General features: G+C 24.6%; 1 protein-coding gene across 1 annotated transcript; it reads right to left on the bottom strand.

Annotated features, from left to right (window-relative positions):
• Positions 1-690: 690 nt before the first annotated feature.
• LOC122633777 (translocation protein SEC63 homolog) lies at positions 691-4,814 on the bottom strand. Its single transcript, XM_043822116.1, has 12 exons — positions 4,420-4,814; positions 3,974-4,076; positions 3,766-3,880; positions 3,590-3,695; positions 3,166-3,389; positions 2,898-3,059; positions 2,606-2,834; positions 2,364-2,509; positions 2,091-2,238; positions 1,523-2,015; positions 1,117-1,408; positions 691-1,044 (listed from the first exon to the last, which is right to left on the bottom strand). The coding sequence occupies exons 1-12, from the start codon at positions 4,541-4,543 to the stop codon at positions 904-906; spliced, it is 2,283 nt and encodes a 760-aa protein (XP_043678051.1). The 5' UTR covers positions 4,544-4,814; the 3' UTR covers positions 691-903.
• Between the last annotated feature and the right edge of the window lie 9,468 nt (positions 4,815-14,282).

Below are 14,282 nucleotides of genomic sequence, written 5' to 3'. Positions count from 1 at the left end.
TTGCATATACAAGTAAATATACAAGAATATGTTTTTCATAACTTTAGAAGAAGGCTAAATAATAATTTATGTATTAAATATGTACAAATAACAATATTAATTTTTATACAGATTTATATTCGTATAAAATACATCATGCACATATGTAATTTATTATAGAAAAGATTTGCATTGTAAAGTTCTTTATAAAATACAGATTAAAATATGATGATCATGTGATGTATAACTAGGTGTAATTTTACAAACAAGATGTTACTTATAAGTGACTAATATTTATATACTTTGTTGATGCTATAGATTTTTTTTTGATTGTAGGTTTTTTTATTAAATTTTTTCTTGATTCAGATTTTATTGTCTATTACTACGAATAATGTATAATTATAGTAATTATAAATGCGATTTTTTTTCAGCATATACATATAATACATAAATGTACAATAATACACTAAACTTCAATAACATATCATATTCTTCTATGTGTATTATGTTATTGTTATTAAAAACTATATACAATACATATTTTTTTGTAATATACAGAATAAATCTTTATTATTAATTTATTTGATCATTAGAATATGATTTTCAAATCGCAAAAATTCATATAATATAAACGTATGAAAATAAGATTATATAAGTATATCATAAAATACACAACCCTATGCACAATTAAGATTAAAGATTAAACAACAATTTTAAAATAAATATCATATTCTTTATTTGCTATTACTTTCTCATCATGAGAAATGTTACACACCATACTATTACCTAGATTGTCCACATACATCAACGATTATGCAATTCCATGTATAAAAGACAATTTACATTAACTTAATTAGTAAAAAAAGAGAAGAAATGAGGATTTTTAGAATATCCATTCATCCAATCACATAAGATAAATAGATATTATTCATTATCACTGATATCTTCATCAGTTGTGAACTCGGAATGTTCATCCGCTGCATCCACATCTTCTGCAGTTTCTTCATCCGAAATATCCCATTGAGGATGTTCTGTTGGTACTTCGGGAGCTTCTTTTACATCCAGCTATTAATTATATCAATTTAATATAATTTAAAAATAATTAGTAAAAAAAGTTAATTTTTCAATATAATGTACCTTAATATCTTGTGCCTGATCGAAACCAAGATATGAATCGCTACGTAAACATACTGTAAATGTGTATAATCCCGGCCAACGAGGTGCTGTAAAACGTAATTGTACCTCCTCCGATTGTGCTAAAGATGTAACATGTACTGGAGTTGTCAGCAAAGTTTGACTTTTGCGATCACAGATATAAACCCACCAATATTCTTGTTTAACATCAGGAAAAAGTGGACAATGTACTTCATGTGATAAATTACTTCTTCCTTCCAAAACTCTTTCTCTTTTTGAAATTCTTTGTTGAAATCTATAAATAATTAATAATATGAGAAAATGGTGTCTTCATATTTTTAATTTATATATATAATTGAAAATAATTATGGAATAGGATTAGAAAGCTTAATTTATTATAAATTATTACCTTTCCCATTCTGTATCATCATCGTCAATACTCATATCTTTCTTATCATTACTGTCTTCATCGTCACTTCTATCGCTATCAGCTTCACTGTCACTAACATCGGATTTTTCTTTGGAAGACTCTTTTTCTATTTTGTCCTCTTTCTTTTTTGTATTTGGTGTATTAGTTTGCTGTGTACTATTATTACTTTGTTGTGTTGTTTGTCCTTGTGCTTGTATATTTTTTACAGGAGCTGTTTTCTTATTGGTACCTTTTTTGTGAGGTTTCTTCTGACCTTTTTTTTGTCTAAGCCAGGCTGGTTTCTTCACAGATTGATTTTGTTCTTCCGAACCTTCGTTGTTTATTTCCCCACTTACTTTGATGTCATCTATCATAGTTTGTTCTTTAACAGTATCATCACCAAATAAATGTTTCATGTCTTTGCGTGTTAATGATACTGTTACAGTTACTATAGCACCAGCAGTGTACACAGTTGGATTTTCATCATCAATTACTAAAATTCAAATAAAATATTAATTGGTTGAATTAAATAGTAATATTATTGTGCGATAGAGAATAATAATCTTACCTTCAGACCGTACTTTGAATTCTATGTATGGCATATTTCCAAGAACTTTCATAACATCTTCATATTGAATATCGGTCAAGTTTCTAAGAATCAGTCTTCTTTCCTCTCCTTTTAATTGTGCAAATTGTTGAAGGCTCTTAATTTGGCGCTATCAAATAAGTATATATACAACATTTGCTACCTTTGATTATATATAATATATATTATATATATATATGCTACCTTTGATATATTTATAAAAAATGATCATTAAAATAATATCAGAGTAATTACCTTTTTGGCTAGAAAATATTTTAAATTATCCTCAGAAATATGTGGAAGTTGAAGAAGAGGATTTTTAAATTCCCAGAATGCTTGAACAACCATTGGACATAATTTCATACAATTTTCTATAGTTTTTATACTGGGTACTCGCGGAACTAGAAAAAATGTATTTACATTTATAAAAAATTAATAAAATTATTTTATATATAAATATATATATATATATATATATATATATATATAATAGATACCTCGTTTTGCATAAGCTAGAAAAATTACTTGATTAACACATGCAACCATTTCTTGGATTAAATATGGACATTTCTTTACAATGTACTGTCTATCTTTATCTAATGTTTCTGGATTTAACAGCATACGTGACAAATGTGCATGAAGTAAAGCTCTAGCTTTTATTGAATACAGATGGCATAATGGTATTTCTTTATTTTTTTCTCCTAAGTTAGTTAATTGCTTGATAAGCTGAAAGTATCAAAAAATATTTTACATAAAATATAAAAAAAGTTAATTTTATAAAAATCTTACCGAAGGAACTTCTTCACTGTCTGTATGTCTTTCAATTATTTCTGCATTACGTTTCTTACAGAACTCAAAGGATGCAGCAAGAATCATAATAACTCTCTTTAAAGTCATTGATGGGGTTTTAATAAAAAAGTAGTAATATGTTTCAGTTGTAGCCAATAAAACCTAAGAAATTGTTTTTTTGTTAAATATACACAATATCTTTTACATATACAACTTACATTACAAATTTGTATTTGATAAAGTTATTTTCTATATAAAATAGAATTACTTGATCTCCTGTATAACGAATACTTTTATACCACCATGTTCCAACAACTGTAGGTAAAGCTACCATGAAAACCAGTGCATATAAACCTAAAACCCAAACTGAATTTTCTTTTTCAACTATCCAAGAAGGCAAAGCTATTCCAAAGCTCATTGCACCTGGACCATCTGGATTTCCATATTTTTCCCAATTTTTTCGTGCCTCATCATCCGTCAAAGCCTGATAAGCTAATTGTATATTAAAAAAAGAAAAAACAATTTTTGTTAAATTTTATATAAAATTTGTTAATTTTTGCTAGAAACAATATATACGATGTATTATACGCAATGTAGGCAAGCTACACACACACACGCGCGCGCGCGCGCGATTCATATTGTGATATTAATTCAAATTAATTGTATTTTATTCATTTCATTTATAAACTAACCTTTAGTTAACTTCATAAATGCTTTTTCATTTCCTGTTTCTTTATCTGGATGCAAAATCAATGAAAGTTTACGATATGCCTTTTTAATCTCACCTTGTGATGAACCCTTAATGAAGATACAATTAATAATGAAGTTATTTAATTAAACAGACATTTTAGATATTATGTATACTTACAGGAGAAACTCCTAATATTTCAAACGGATCAAAATTTGCCATTTCATAATCAAATTGGGATACTTTATATGCTAGTAAAATAAGAATTATCCATCCCAGAATAATCAGAAATTTCCTATAATAGTGTATAGATTATAATATCAATCATATCTTCTATATGCTTTTATTAAATTAAATAATTAAATCATAAAAAATATATAAAACTTACGTAAACAATGCTTTTGTTTCTTTCCAAGGTTCATTCGATTGTAAAATGATTTTTTTCTTTTTGCATCCATCACACTGACATTCTTTTGAAACTTTATCCGGATCTACAAAAATAAAAATGTTAATTTTAACTATTCCTTATAACTTATTTACAAATATATCAATAATCATAAACATGTTAATAATAATAGATTTTGAATAGCTTTCAACAAAATTGTAATCCATTAAGATAATACCCAATATATGAGATATATCTCATGAAAATTAAACTAAATTTAACGTATGAAATATTTTTAATTTAGTTATTACATAAAGTTTATTTTGTCAATTACTTGATTTTTTTCTGCTAAAGTAAAAACAAACAATGAAAACAATAAAGTATAAGGGAAAGCGTCATCGTTTGATTTATGAGTTCAATAAATTTTAAATAAACTGATATATTCTAACCTTGCTTTGGGCAACGTGGCCATAGATAATATGTTCCGGGTATCAAGAGGAGTGCCAAAAATGAAAGCAGGAAATAGAAAAACGTCCCACCACTTTCGTCATATTGAAATTTCTGTCCGCTCATAGCTCATTAAGTACAAATATTTAAATTAGTCGAACTATACTTTGAATTCACGGTTCCATCATGTACATCATTAGAGTGTAACATTTATCTTCGTCAAGAGTGCCAACTCAGCATAGACCACAGATGAATAATTTTAAGTCCGGCATACAATAAAAGTTCTCGATGACGTTGACGATTCACCAAAAATGAGTATACTTGTCATTTTTTCTACCAGTTTTCACCGTTATTTTTCACTCCCTCTTTTTCTTTTTATCCCCTCCTATTTTTTACGAAGTTCTTTTACTCTCTCTCTCTCTCTCTCTCTCTCTCTCTCTCTCTCTCTCTCTCTCTCTTTCTCTTTGCAATTAAATTCTTAGACAAATAATCACAAAGCTCGTTCTTCTTTCTTATTTATAATGTTCCTTTTTACTACGATAAATAATAATTTATCTTTCTTCATTAATGCTAATCCAATAAAAGATATATGCAAACACTATTAAAAAGATAAAATTCTTGTATATATTTCTAAATTTAAAGCATAGTTAAGTAGGTGTGTATATATATATATATATATATATATATATATATATATATACACATACATAGATCGATGTGACGAGAATTAATTAATTAAAAAGAATACGCATCTCAATAATAATTACTTTAAGACGAGCAAATAACAAAAATATATATAATTTAATTGTTTTGTATTTTTTTTCTAATTTGAGGACTACTTTGATTAGATCACGTTGAAAATCATAAAAACAATAATAAAAACAATAATACATATATATATATATACGAAATATTAACAATTTTTAATGTGGAAAATACTATATTATCATGTATTATATTAATATTTATTGAGGTTGTAAAAACAATCACAGTGTTACAAAATAATAATATCTTTTTCAAGATATATATTCTTTTTACCTGGTCGATTTATTCAGAATTTGTTTAATATGAGAATTTGTCAACGACCTCAAATTCTAATGTAAAAGTTCGCATAAATCTTAATTTAACACATCAAAAATCGAAATCAGATAACGCAATAATATGTGAGTAGAATATCTTTACTTAGTACATAATATGACAGTATTATGCATACGTATATATCAAGATTGCATTAAATCTGTAAGAACAGTCGTCATTATATTAGAAAACTGCAATATCAACATATCTATTTTTCTTACCGACCAATACATTTACGATACAAGTCTATTTAGAATTTATATCATAAACGATATTATTATAACATTCCGTGCTAATAATTGCGTTCAATAAGCAACTTAATAAATCCTGCGAATAGCATAAGATTACTGCTGGATGTATTTTTTTCAATTATATGCATAGAACAAGTGTAAACGTGTTTTGTATTGTGTATAACCTATATTATTTGTTTAAGCATATAAAATCTGTCGGATAAATAGTCGAAAACCCCCAAAAATACTTAGTTGTATATTATTCATATTGAGTTATTAAAAAAAGAAACATTAATAATCTCTTTAATGCTATTTATCATATTAGATGAAGATGTTAATCTAAATCAAACTTAAATTAAACCAAATAAGCCGAAATATTTTTTGTTTATTTATCTTTGTATACTATATTTTTTTCCAGTAAAGAAATTAAACATTTTAAAATATCATTTCTTTTTAATTTTATTTTGTTTTCTGATCTTTCCTTTTAACGTATAAAATGCACCTACTTTTCTTTTTTCACACTCTATATAGATAACGTAGATTATATAATGTTCTTGATTTGATAAATATTTTTTTTAAGTTTTTGGGAAGATCCTATTTTGATGGGATATCAAGAATAGGACTGTAAGATATAAATAACTATTCTTTAAGGTTTATATTTGCAATAATATTTTTGTCACAATTATATTACTCTATGCCACATTAATATAGATCAAAGTTAAATTGCACAGTTATTTAGCCAGTTAGAAATATATGAGTTACTTCTTATAGATTGTTCTAGATAATTATTGAACTAAAGTTCCCGACCATCCATTAGTAATATCTAAGTGGTCAATCATATATTCGTCATCTTAAGTTAATGTCGATGGAATTAAAATGAAACCTCCTTGATTTCTATAATTAATATTAATGACATTAATTATTCAAATTAATTAATGATAATTATTTTCACTGTCATCATTATACATATATATAATTCCATTTTTCTCTGTCTCATCCAGCTTATTGTTATACTTTTGACATTTCACTTCTGAACTTAAAAGATTTTAAACATATTATAATAGTTGCAAAATTTTCAATAGAACAGTACGCTTTATCTATATTTATGGAACAGAATCGCTTAATCCATTTTCGATGTTTGTTTAACAGTTATCTTTTTTTGCAACATAATAAATCTGTGCCTATTAGGTACAATACATTTAAAATCTGCTCAGTTAAAAAATGAGATACCAAAGAAAAAAAATGGAATTATATATATGAATAATAACATTAGTTATAATAATTAACATTAATTAATTTAAATAATTAATGTCATTTATATTAATTGTAGATAATTATAACTATTAAGATATTGATAATAAACAATCAAAAATAACAGAAAACTTTAATGATACTGATAATGAAAACGTTATTTACAATTCAAATAAACTAGTAAAAGTTTAGTCTGTTATTTTTTAAAAAATTTTTATGATATATATATACGTATATGTATATATATATATATATATATATATATATATATATACATTTTTATGATATATATATATATATATATAAATCTATTCAAGAACTATCATTAAATGTTATATTATTCCATAATTACATTACAGATTCATTTAAAACATATAATCTTGCAAAAATAATGAAATATGATATACTTGTGAAATAAAGTAATCTGTCAAGATACCAACAAGCTATATTTACAATTTTGATATTTATGCTGCTAGAGGAAAAAAGCTGGAAAAAACTATTCTGACAATTATTTAGCTTTATATAAATATGTAACATATTTAATAAGATAATTATTATAATGTCAAAATAGCTCAAATTCTTAAAAGAAGGTACGAGTATATTATAAGATTCAGAGTTTCTTTAAAATTTCTAATCAGTACAATTCTGAAATGGTCAAGTATTTTTCATAGAAATAATGATCTTATGCAAATATAGAATGATGGTCAAGAAAATATATAAAGAACACTACATGATTAACATAATATAAAGATTTAAATAAAAAGACAAAATTATCAACTCAAAACTCTAACTCAATGTTACATCATAATAAATTACATAAAAAAGTAGATTGTGTAAATAAGTATTTTTTATATTATTTAATTTAAGAAAAAATAAAGTAGACCAAAAAAGTTTTTTATAAATTATACCTTGTTTAATTCATTATAAGTAAGTATGTATTGAATTATATAATAAAAAGAAATCATAATAGATTCTCAAATAACGTAGTTGAATGAATTAACAATTATAAGATTATTGAACAAGTAGATTTTCTAAATATTCATGCAATTTCACTTGTAAAGTTTAATGTACCGAATATCAACTAGTTCTAATAAATAAGTATTTCTAAGTTGATAACAAGATCGTCCAAAATATATCATTTGGATCATTTCTTCATTGAAAAATAATAAATAAAGATCTATTGGAAAAGAATATCTTAAAACTTTAATATTTCATAGATTAATGCTAAATATATTCGAAAGATTTTAAATTGGCTTGATTGTCAATTGAATTAAACCATATTTGATTGTTATTATTGCTATCTGTATACCCATTATTTTCATATTTACTTTACTTTCATCAAATACGATTCTAGGACGCTTAGATTATTTATATATCTCACCAGACCAATAACTCAATATAGTGATTGTTAGGATTCGGTTATGTTAAAGACAACATATTATAAGGTATAACTTTTGTAACGTGAGACAAATGACGTAATAAAGTGGTAGTACAAAAGAAATTTTTTACTACTACTTTATTGGATAAATGCAGCTGGATCTAAAGACTGTGACATACAGTCACGGCATTCAATGTGCTTACGAAGCACGGGCATCGAGAAAATAAATTCCCTTCGAGGACTTCCTGCTAAGTGGATTAATGTACTTTTTTGGTCTTCACCTGCTGTGTACAGTTCTGTGGCACGAAACTGGCACCTAATGGTATGCTAGCCGGCATATGCAAGCCAATCAAATGACACTTACCTTTATTTTCAACGAATTTGATGAAACGCTGCGATTTACCTCTGTTTCAGTGATGAGGATTGGCTGACGCGGACTCGACGAGGGAATCCAGTTCTTTTATTTGTGGATTATGGATTTTACCGCCGGATAGGCCGATTCCTTTCTTCTTGGTTCGATTGGCTCAGTTTCAGAAGAGAGTAGAATTGATTGGTGGTGAAATTGCACAAAGAATTTGACGACTGTGCCGCGAAGAATAAATTCCTTGATCGCGTTTAAGCGATTTGTAAATAATTGTTCTGTACTTGGTAAATATACATTCATTAGTCATTCATTCAATAATAGTATTGTTAATTTACCAGATTTAGATATTGCTGAATAAACATTTCAGAGAATAAATAATGATTCTAATTATATATTATTATTTATTACGCATTAATATTATATATATGTGTTCTATATATTATTATATAAATAATATGTTGGTATGTTAGTAAGAAAGTATACTATATATAGTGATAAATAGATGCATTAAAATCAGTAAAATGTATTAACGATCGATTCGTTTTAATTAATGTAATTTCCTGAGAAAAAATATCTATGAAAATTATTTTTTGTAAATATTTGTGTTCAACATAATAGCATTATTTAATTATTTAAATAAACTAAATATTATAATTCAGGAAACAATACGGTTAGAAATAAAATATTTGTTTTAAAAGTTATTTAATATTTATCATTGATTGCAAGTAAAAAAGTATCATCTTCAAAAATGTATTTTTACTACTAAAAATTAAACTAAATACTAAATATTGCTAAATATTAAAAATAATAGCAAAATATAAAAATGTATACTAATAATTGTTAAAAAGAAATTTGGAATTATTATTAGTAAAGTGTTATAACTTTTTCGTCAATTCTACTTCTTTATTTAACATTTTTAAAATAAAATATTGGTTCAATTTACTAAAAATCTGTAATGGATTTTCTTCATTATTATTATTGAATTGAAGGAGTGTGTCAGTTTTCTTTCTTTAAATCTTATTTACTATTAATTTAATATCTTCTTTTTTTTTTCAAAATAAGACAAATTCATTAGTATTATACATCTGATATATAGTATAATTTCTTTAATCTTGGGTAAATTTTCATGAAATATTTTAGTTAGTTCTATATTTATTGATATACTTTTTTTTATAATTTTGGCATTGCATAAGGAAAATCGATTTTTAAATCTATTCAGCCAAGCTTTAAATTTCTATTAAACCTGCTTTGAAATTCACGTTCATGCGATTAATTATAAGAAATGTATTTAAGTCTTGTTATATGTTTATAAACCTGCCTTTTGTTTTATTACATAACTATTCAAAGCATATGTTTTGAACAGGTATCTTTTATCCATATCAATTAATACTTTTTCATTTTATTCTTTAAAGTATATTTTATCGTAGCAGTTCCATTCAAACTTGATGAAAATCCAAAAGAAACTGTAGCTCTTGTTTCCATTTTTTTTATTGTTTGAATTATTAATTCATTTAAATTTATAAACTTAGCACGACTTATTCTTCCATCAAATTTCAACCTATTTAAAATCTTAATTTTTTCTTTTTAGAACTTTTCTCTATGGTAAGAATTATAGTTAAAAGGAAACTGAATTTTAATATAATGTAAAAATTATTATTATTATAAAGTTAGATTTATATTTAAGTTATGTTCTAATACTGTATTTTTAAATCTTTCTAAAATGCTTAATTCTTTAATAAAAATTTAAATGACAATATTGGAAACAGATTTATTGGTTACAAGAAAAATAAATGATAAGAATCCTATTTAAGTTATCCTATTAAGCTGTTAAATTATCATTATCGTGGATCAATTAAGAATACTTCATAAAGACAGATTCTTTGGTTTCTTATTTCATATACAGTATAAAACGATAACTTTATAATATAATGTATTATTAAACTGTGAAAATATAAATATATATACCATGTTATATAAAAATGCTATAATTTCCTAATCATGTTCAAGGTCTCAAAATTTTAATGTAAAAGGCTTGTATAAATTTAACACATAAGAAAATCAAGCAAAACAGTAATATGTAGGTATAATATTTTTACTTGATATGCATAGTATTATGTATTTACTAATATTTATTAAGAATTTATTAAATCTGCAAGAAAGTTATTATTATATTAGAAAACTGCAATATCGACATATTCATTCCTTTTACCGATCAATATGGTTTACTTAGTATCTGTATCATAAGCAATGTTAACATTTCATATTATTGCTTGGTATAGAATAAGTTAAAAAAAATTAAATAGATAAAGATGATTGTTTTGTCATTGATAAATTTATAATTATGAAATTTCTTAATGAAATTTAGTTTCTGAATATATTCAATACATTGATAGTACATAGAAATAATGTACTATTAGTATGTAGAAAAAAGTATGTAGAAAAAAACTTACTAATTACAATAAATGCACTGTTAGTATTATTCATGGTGTCCTAGAATAAGTGAAAAATATTTTAGTGAACTGAAGCATATTTAAACGATAAAAAAAATTTATGTTCTATTTAACTACGTTTTTGAATTATATAACAGATGTCGTTTTCAACAAACTCTATCTGATTACTTTCGTAAGAAATATTCAAAATTACGTCTTTGTATTTGAATATAAGCTTGCAGACATCTTACCAATAAATGCCTTACTCTTTCTCTATATCTCCAGCTGTGTAGTCAAATTCTACAATTGTAATGAAATATTTCATTAGAAAAATTTAATTCTGAAATTAATTATTCTGTTTTTATATCTCAAACTTTAACACTACTATTCTCATTGATTGAGAGTAAATGTGATCCAAAAGATAATTAATATGTACAGAATGTTTATATTTTTTATAGATATATTTAACTCCATACTTCTCCATGTATATATTTTTTTCTGTAGCTATATAAATGCGATAAGTATTTGTAGATAAAAAAGACATATTATTAGGATGGATCTAATAAGGGTATAATTAAAAACAATTCTGTGATTATGAAATTCTTTTTCAACTTAAATAATCAAAAGATTTTTCTTTTATTTCTTAGAATATATTTAATTACTAGAAGAGTATGTGATTAGTGATGTAACCAAATACACAATTTCTCACAAATATGTTGCTTTATACTTTTTTAATTTTAATATTAACACTAGATTAAATAAATTATGAAATACAACTAGGTTTGAAATAATGCTTTATGAGCACAATTATTTTTGTAAGTAGTAAATAGTAGTGCTACTAAGCAGATCTTTTATGAAATGTATCTGATGTGATAAGATTCCCATTAAATTGTAAAGTTATTATAAAGAATTAAATGGGATTGTTTTAATCAATAAAATGCCTTTGTTTTATAAAAAAATTTAATATAACGATATTAAGTATTACAGTGTCGTTGTATTACCATTGAAAACATTCATGTATTATAGAATATCTTCGAGATTTAAATATCTGAGATCATTAAAATATCCTTTTGATAAGAATATTTAACGGAAAGTTTGTGAATTTTATCGATTTTATGTATATGTTTAAACGAAGCTTTGAAACATTAAGTATTTGTTTAAAAATTCTGTTCTATGATTTTACGTATCTTGCGAAAATCAATTTCTTTTTCTTTCACTTTTGCAATCTTGAAATTTTGCTTCTAAAAATATATATTTTTCAAATCAGTTCAAATTGAATTTGAACGACATCAATTTAAGGCTATTTCATCACCCCTGGCTTTATAATGATTTACGCCGGCAATGAGGACAGGCGTAATTTTTGATCGATTTTGATGAAGAAGGTCTCATTGATCTAAATTTCTACAATATAATTCAATTTTTGAAAAATTTGTAGTTCCTTTTAGATTTTATAGATTAAAAACATAAAGATTTTATAAGCGATATGTAGTACATGGTAAGCATCTAAATTGGGATCGTATGTTCGAGACTAAAATGATTTCCGTGTTTTCTTTTATTGTATTGACGTAAATGAAAATAATGAACTAATTTATTCTTTTTTCCTAATTTGATAATTTAGTAAGGTATTATTATCTAATGTTTTATATTTATTTCCTACACTAATGGCTGAAGTGAATTTCACGGTGATTTGTACTAGATAGGACATAGCAACAGTATAATAATGCATATAAAGTATATATATTTGTTGATTATTTTTTCAACATTATTAATAATTAGAATAATTACTAATTAATAATTAGAATATATATATTGCATATTATTTTTAATAAAGATCAAAATATGAATTTCCACATTATCTACAAGAGTTTTCTTCCCATGCTATTTTGTTATAGTTTCCTCTGTAGGAATTCAATTCATATTATTATTATTACTGATATTATTACTATAATAATAATATATATTATAATAATATAGTAATAAGAACAGTAATAAGAAGAATATATTTATAGTATGTACATCATGATACATATGATGTAATTTATGATAACAAAAGAAGGAAAAACATGTCATTTTACGTCATGGTTTATCACATGAATTCTCAATATATCGTGTTTTTGATAATTTCGACACATGACCGCCCATAATAGATACGTTCTATACAAATGACCTATAATGATAAGTACGAAACATTTCTTTTGTTTTCATCCGTATCGTTTCTTTTCCTCTTACTACTTTAGGATCTTCATGCATTTCTTTTCATATTGTTTAATATATATAAATTCTATTTAAGTACATTTTTACTATTATTATTATTATATTGTAATATATTATATATTTATATTATATCACATATTTAGTAGCGAAAGCCACCAGAATGTGAAAAAATGTAATTTCGAATTAAAATATTGTCTTAGATAATTAATCAAACTAGAAATTACATTCTTTTTGTTATTTTGTAAATGTTTAGGAAAATAATTATATTGAAATATATGTATTGTACATTGTAAATTGTAACTCTCTATAACTCCAATAATTTTTTATTTCGTTCGATAATACATGTTCTGTAATTTTTATGATTAAGCGAATAAAATTATAATAATATACGATATTTTTATTCGTTCAATAACAAAAAGGAAGAGAAACAAGGCACATTTGTATGTATTCATACATATATACTAGATTATTCATGTATCATATGCTTATTATTCGTCGTATATAGTATTATTCATATATATGTTCTCTTTTTATGGTAGAGAGAAAGTATTACATGGACTGGCGTGAGATGGACCGGTGCGTTGCTAGATCGATCAATGGCGTTATTTTAGAAGTATACTTATTTTGTCGTGCTGCATCTTATTTATTCTACGTTAAAGAATAAATAAAAAATGTGAAATCAAATTTGTTCATGGTAGGTTTTTTTGAAAAAGTCGATTTTTGTACAAACTAAATTACAGATACATCATACGTAACTATTGTTTTTACATCTGTAGCGACGTAGATAATATAAAATAAATAAAGCATATTTATCATAAAGAACATTGTAGTTACAGGTAGAGCTCAAGACAAGGGAACTTGTGGACATATAAGATATGTGATTTGACGAAGACTAATTTTTGCAGATATACATATTTGGAGG

This window comes from Vespula pensylvanica, chromosome 13, assembly GCF_014466175.1.
Source record: "Vespula pensylvanica isolate Volc-1 chromosome 13, ASM1446617v1, whole genome shotgun sequence".
Lineage (NCBI taxonomy): Eukaryota > Metazoa > Arthropoda > Insecta > Hymenoptera > Vespidae > Vespula > Vespula pensylvanica.
The sequence above is the reverse complement of the archived record's forward strand: the minus strand, read 5'-3'. Positions and strand labels throughout refer to the sequence as shown.

Coding starts and splice junctions, on each gene's coding strand:
- LOC122633777 (XM_043822116.1), bottom strand. CDS start 4,543: ATGAGCGGACAGAAATTTCAATATGACGAAAGTGGTGGGACGTTTTTC. Junction 4,077..4,419: donor GCCACGTTGCCCAAAGCAAG/GTTAGAATATAT, acceptor TTATTTTTGTAG/ATCCGGATAAAGTTTCAAAA. Junction 3,390..3,589: donor ATTTATGAAGTTAACTAAAG/GTTAGTTTATAA, acceptor ATATACAATTAG/CTTATCAGGCTTTGACGGAT.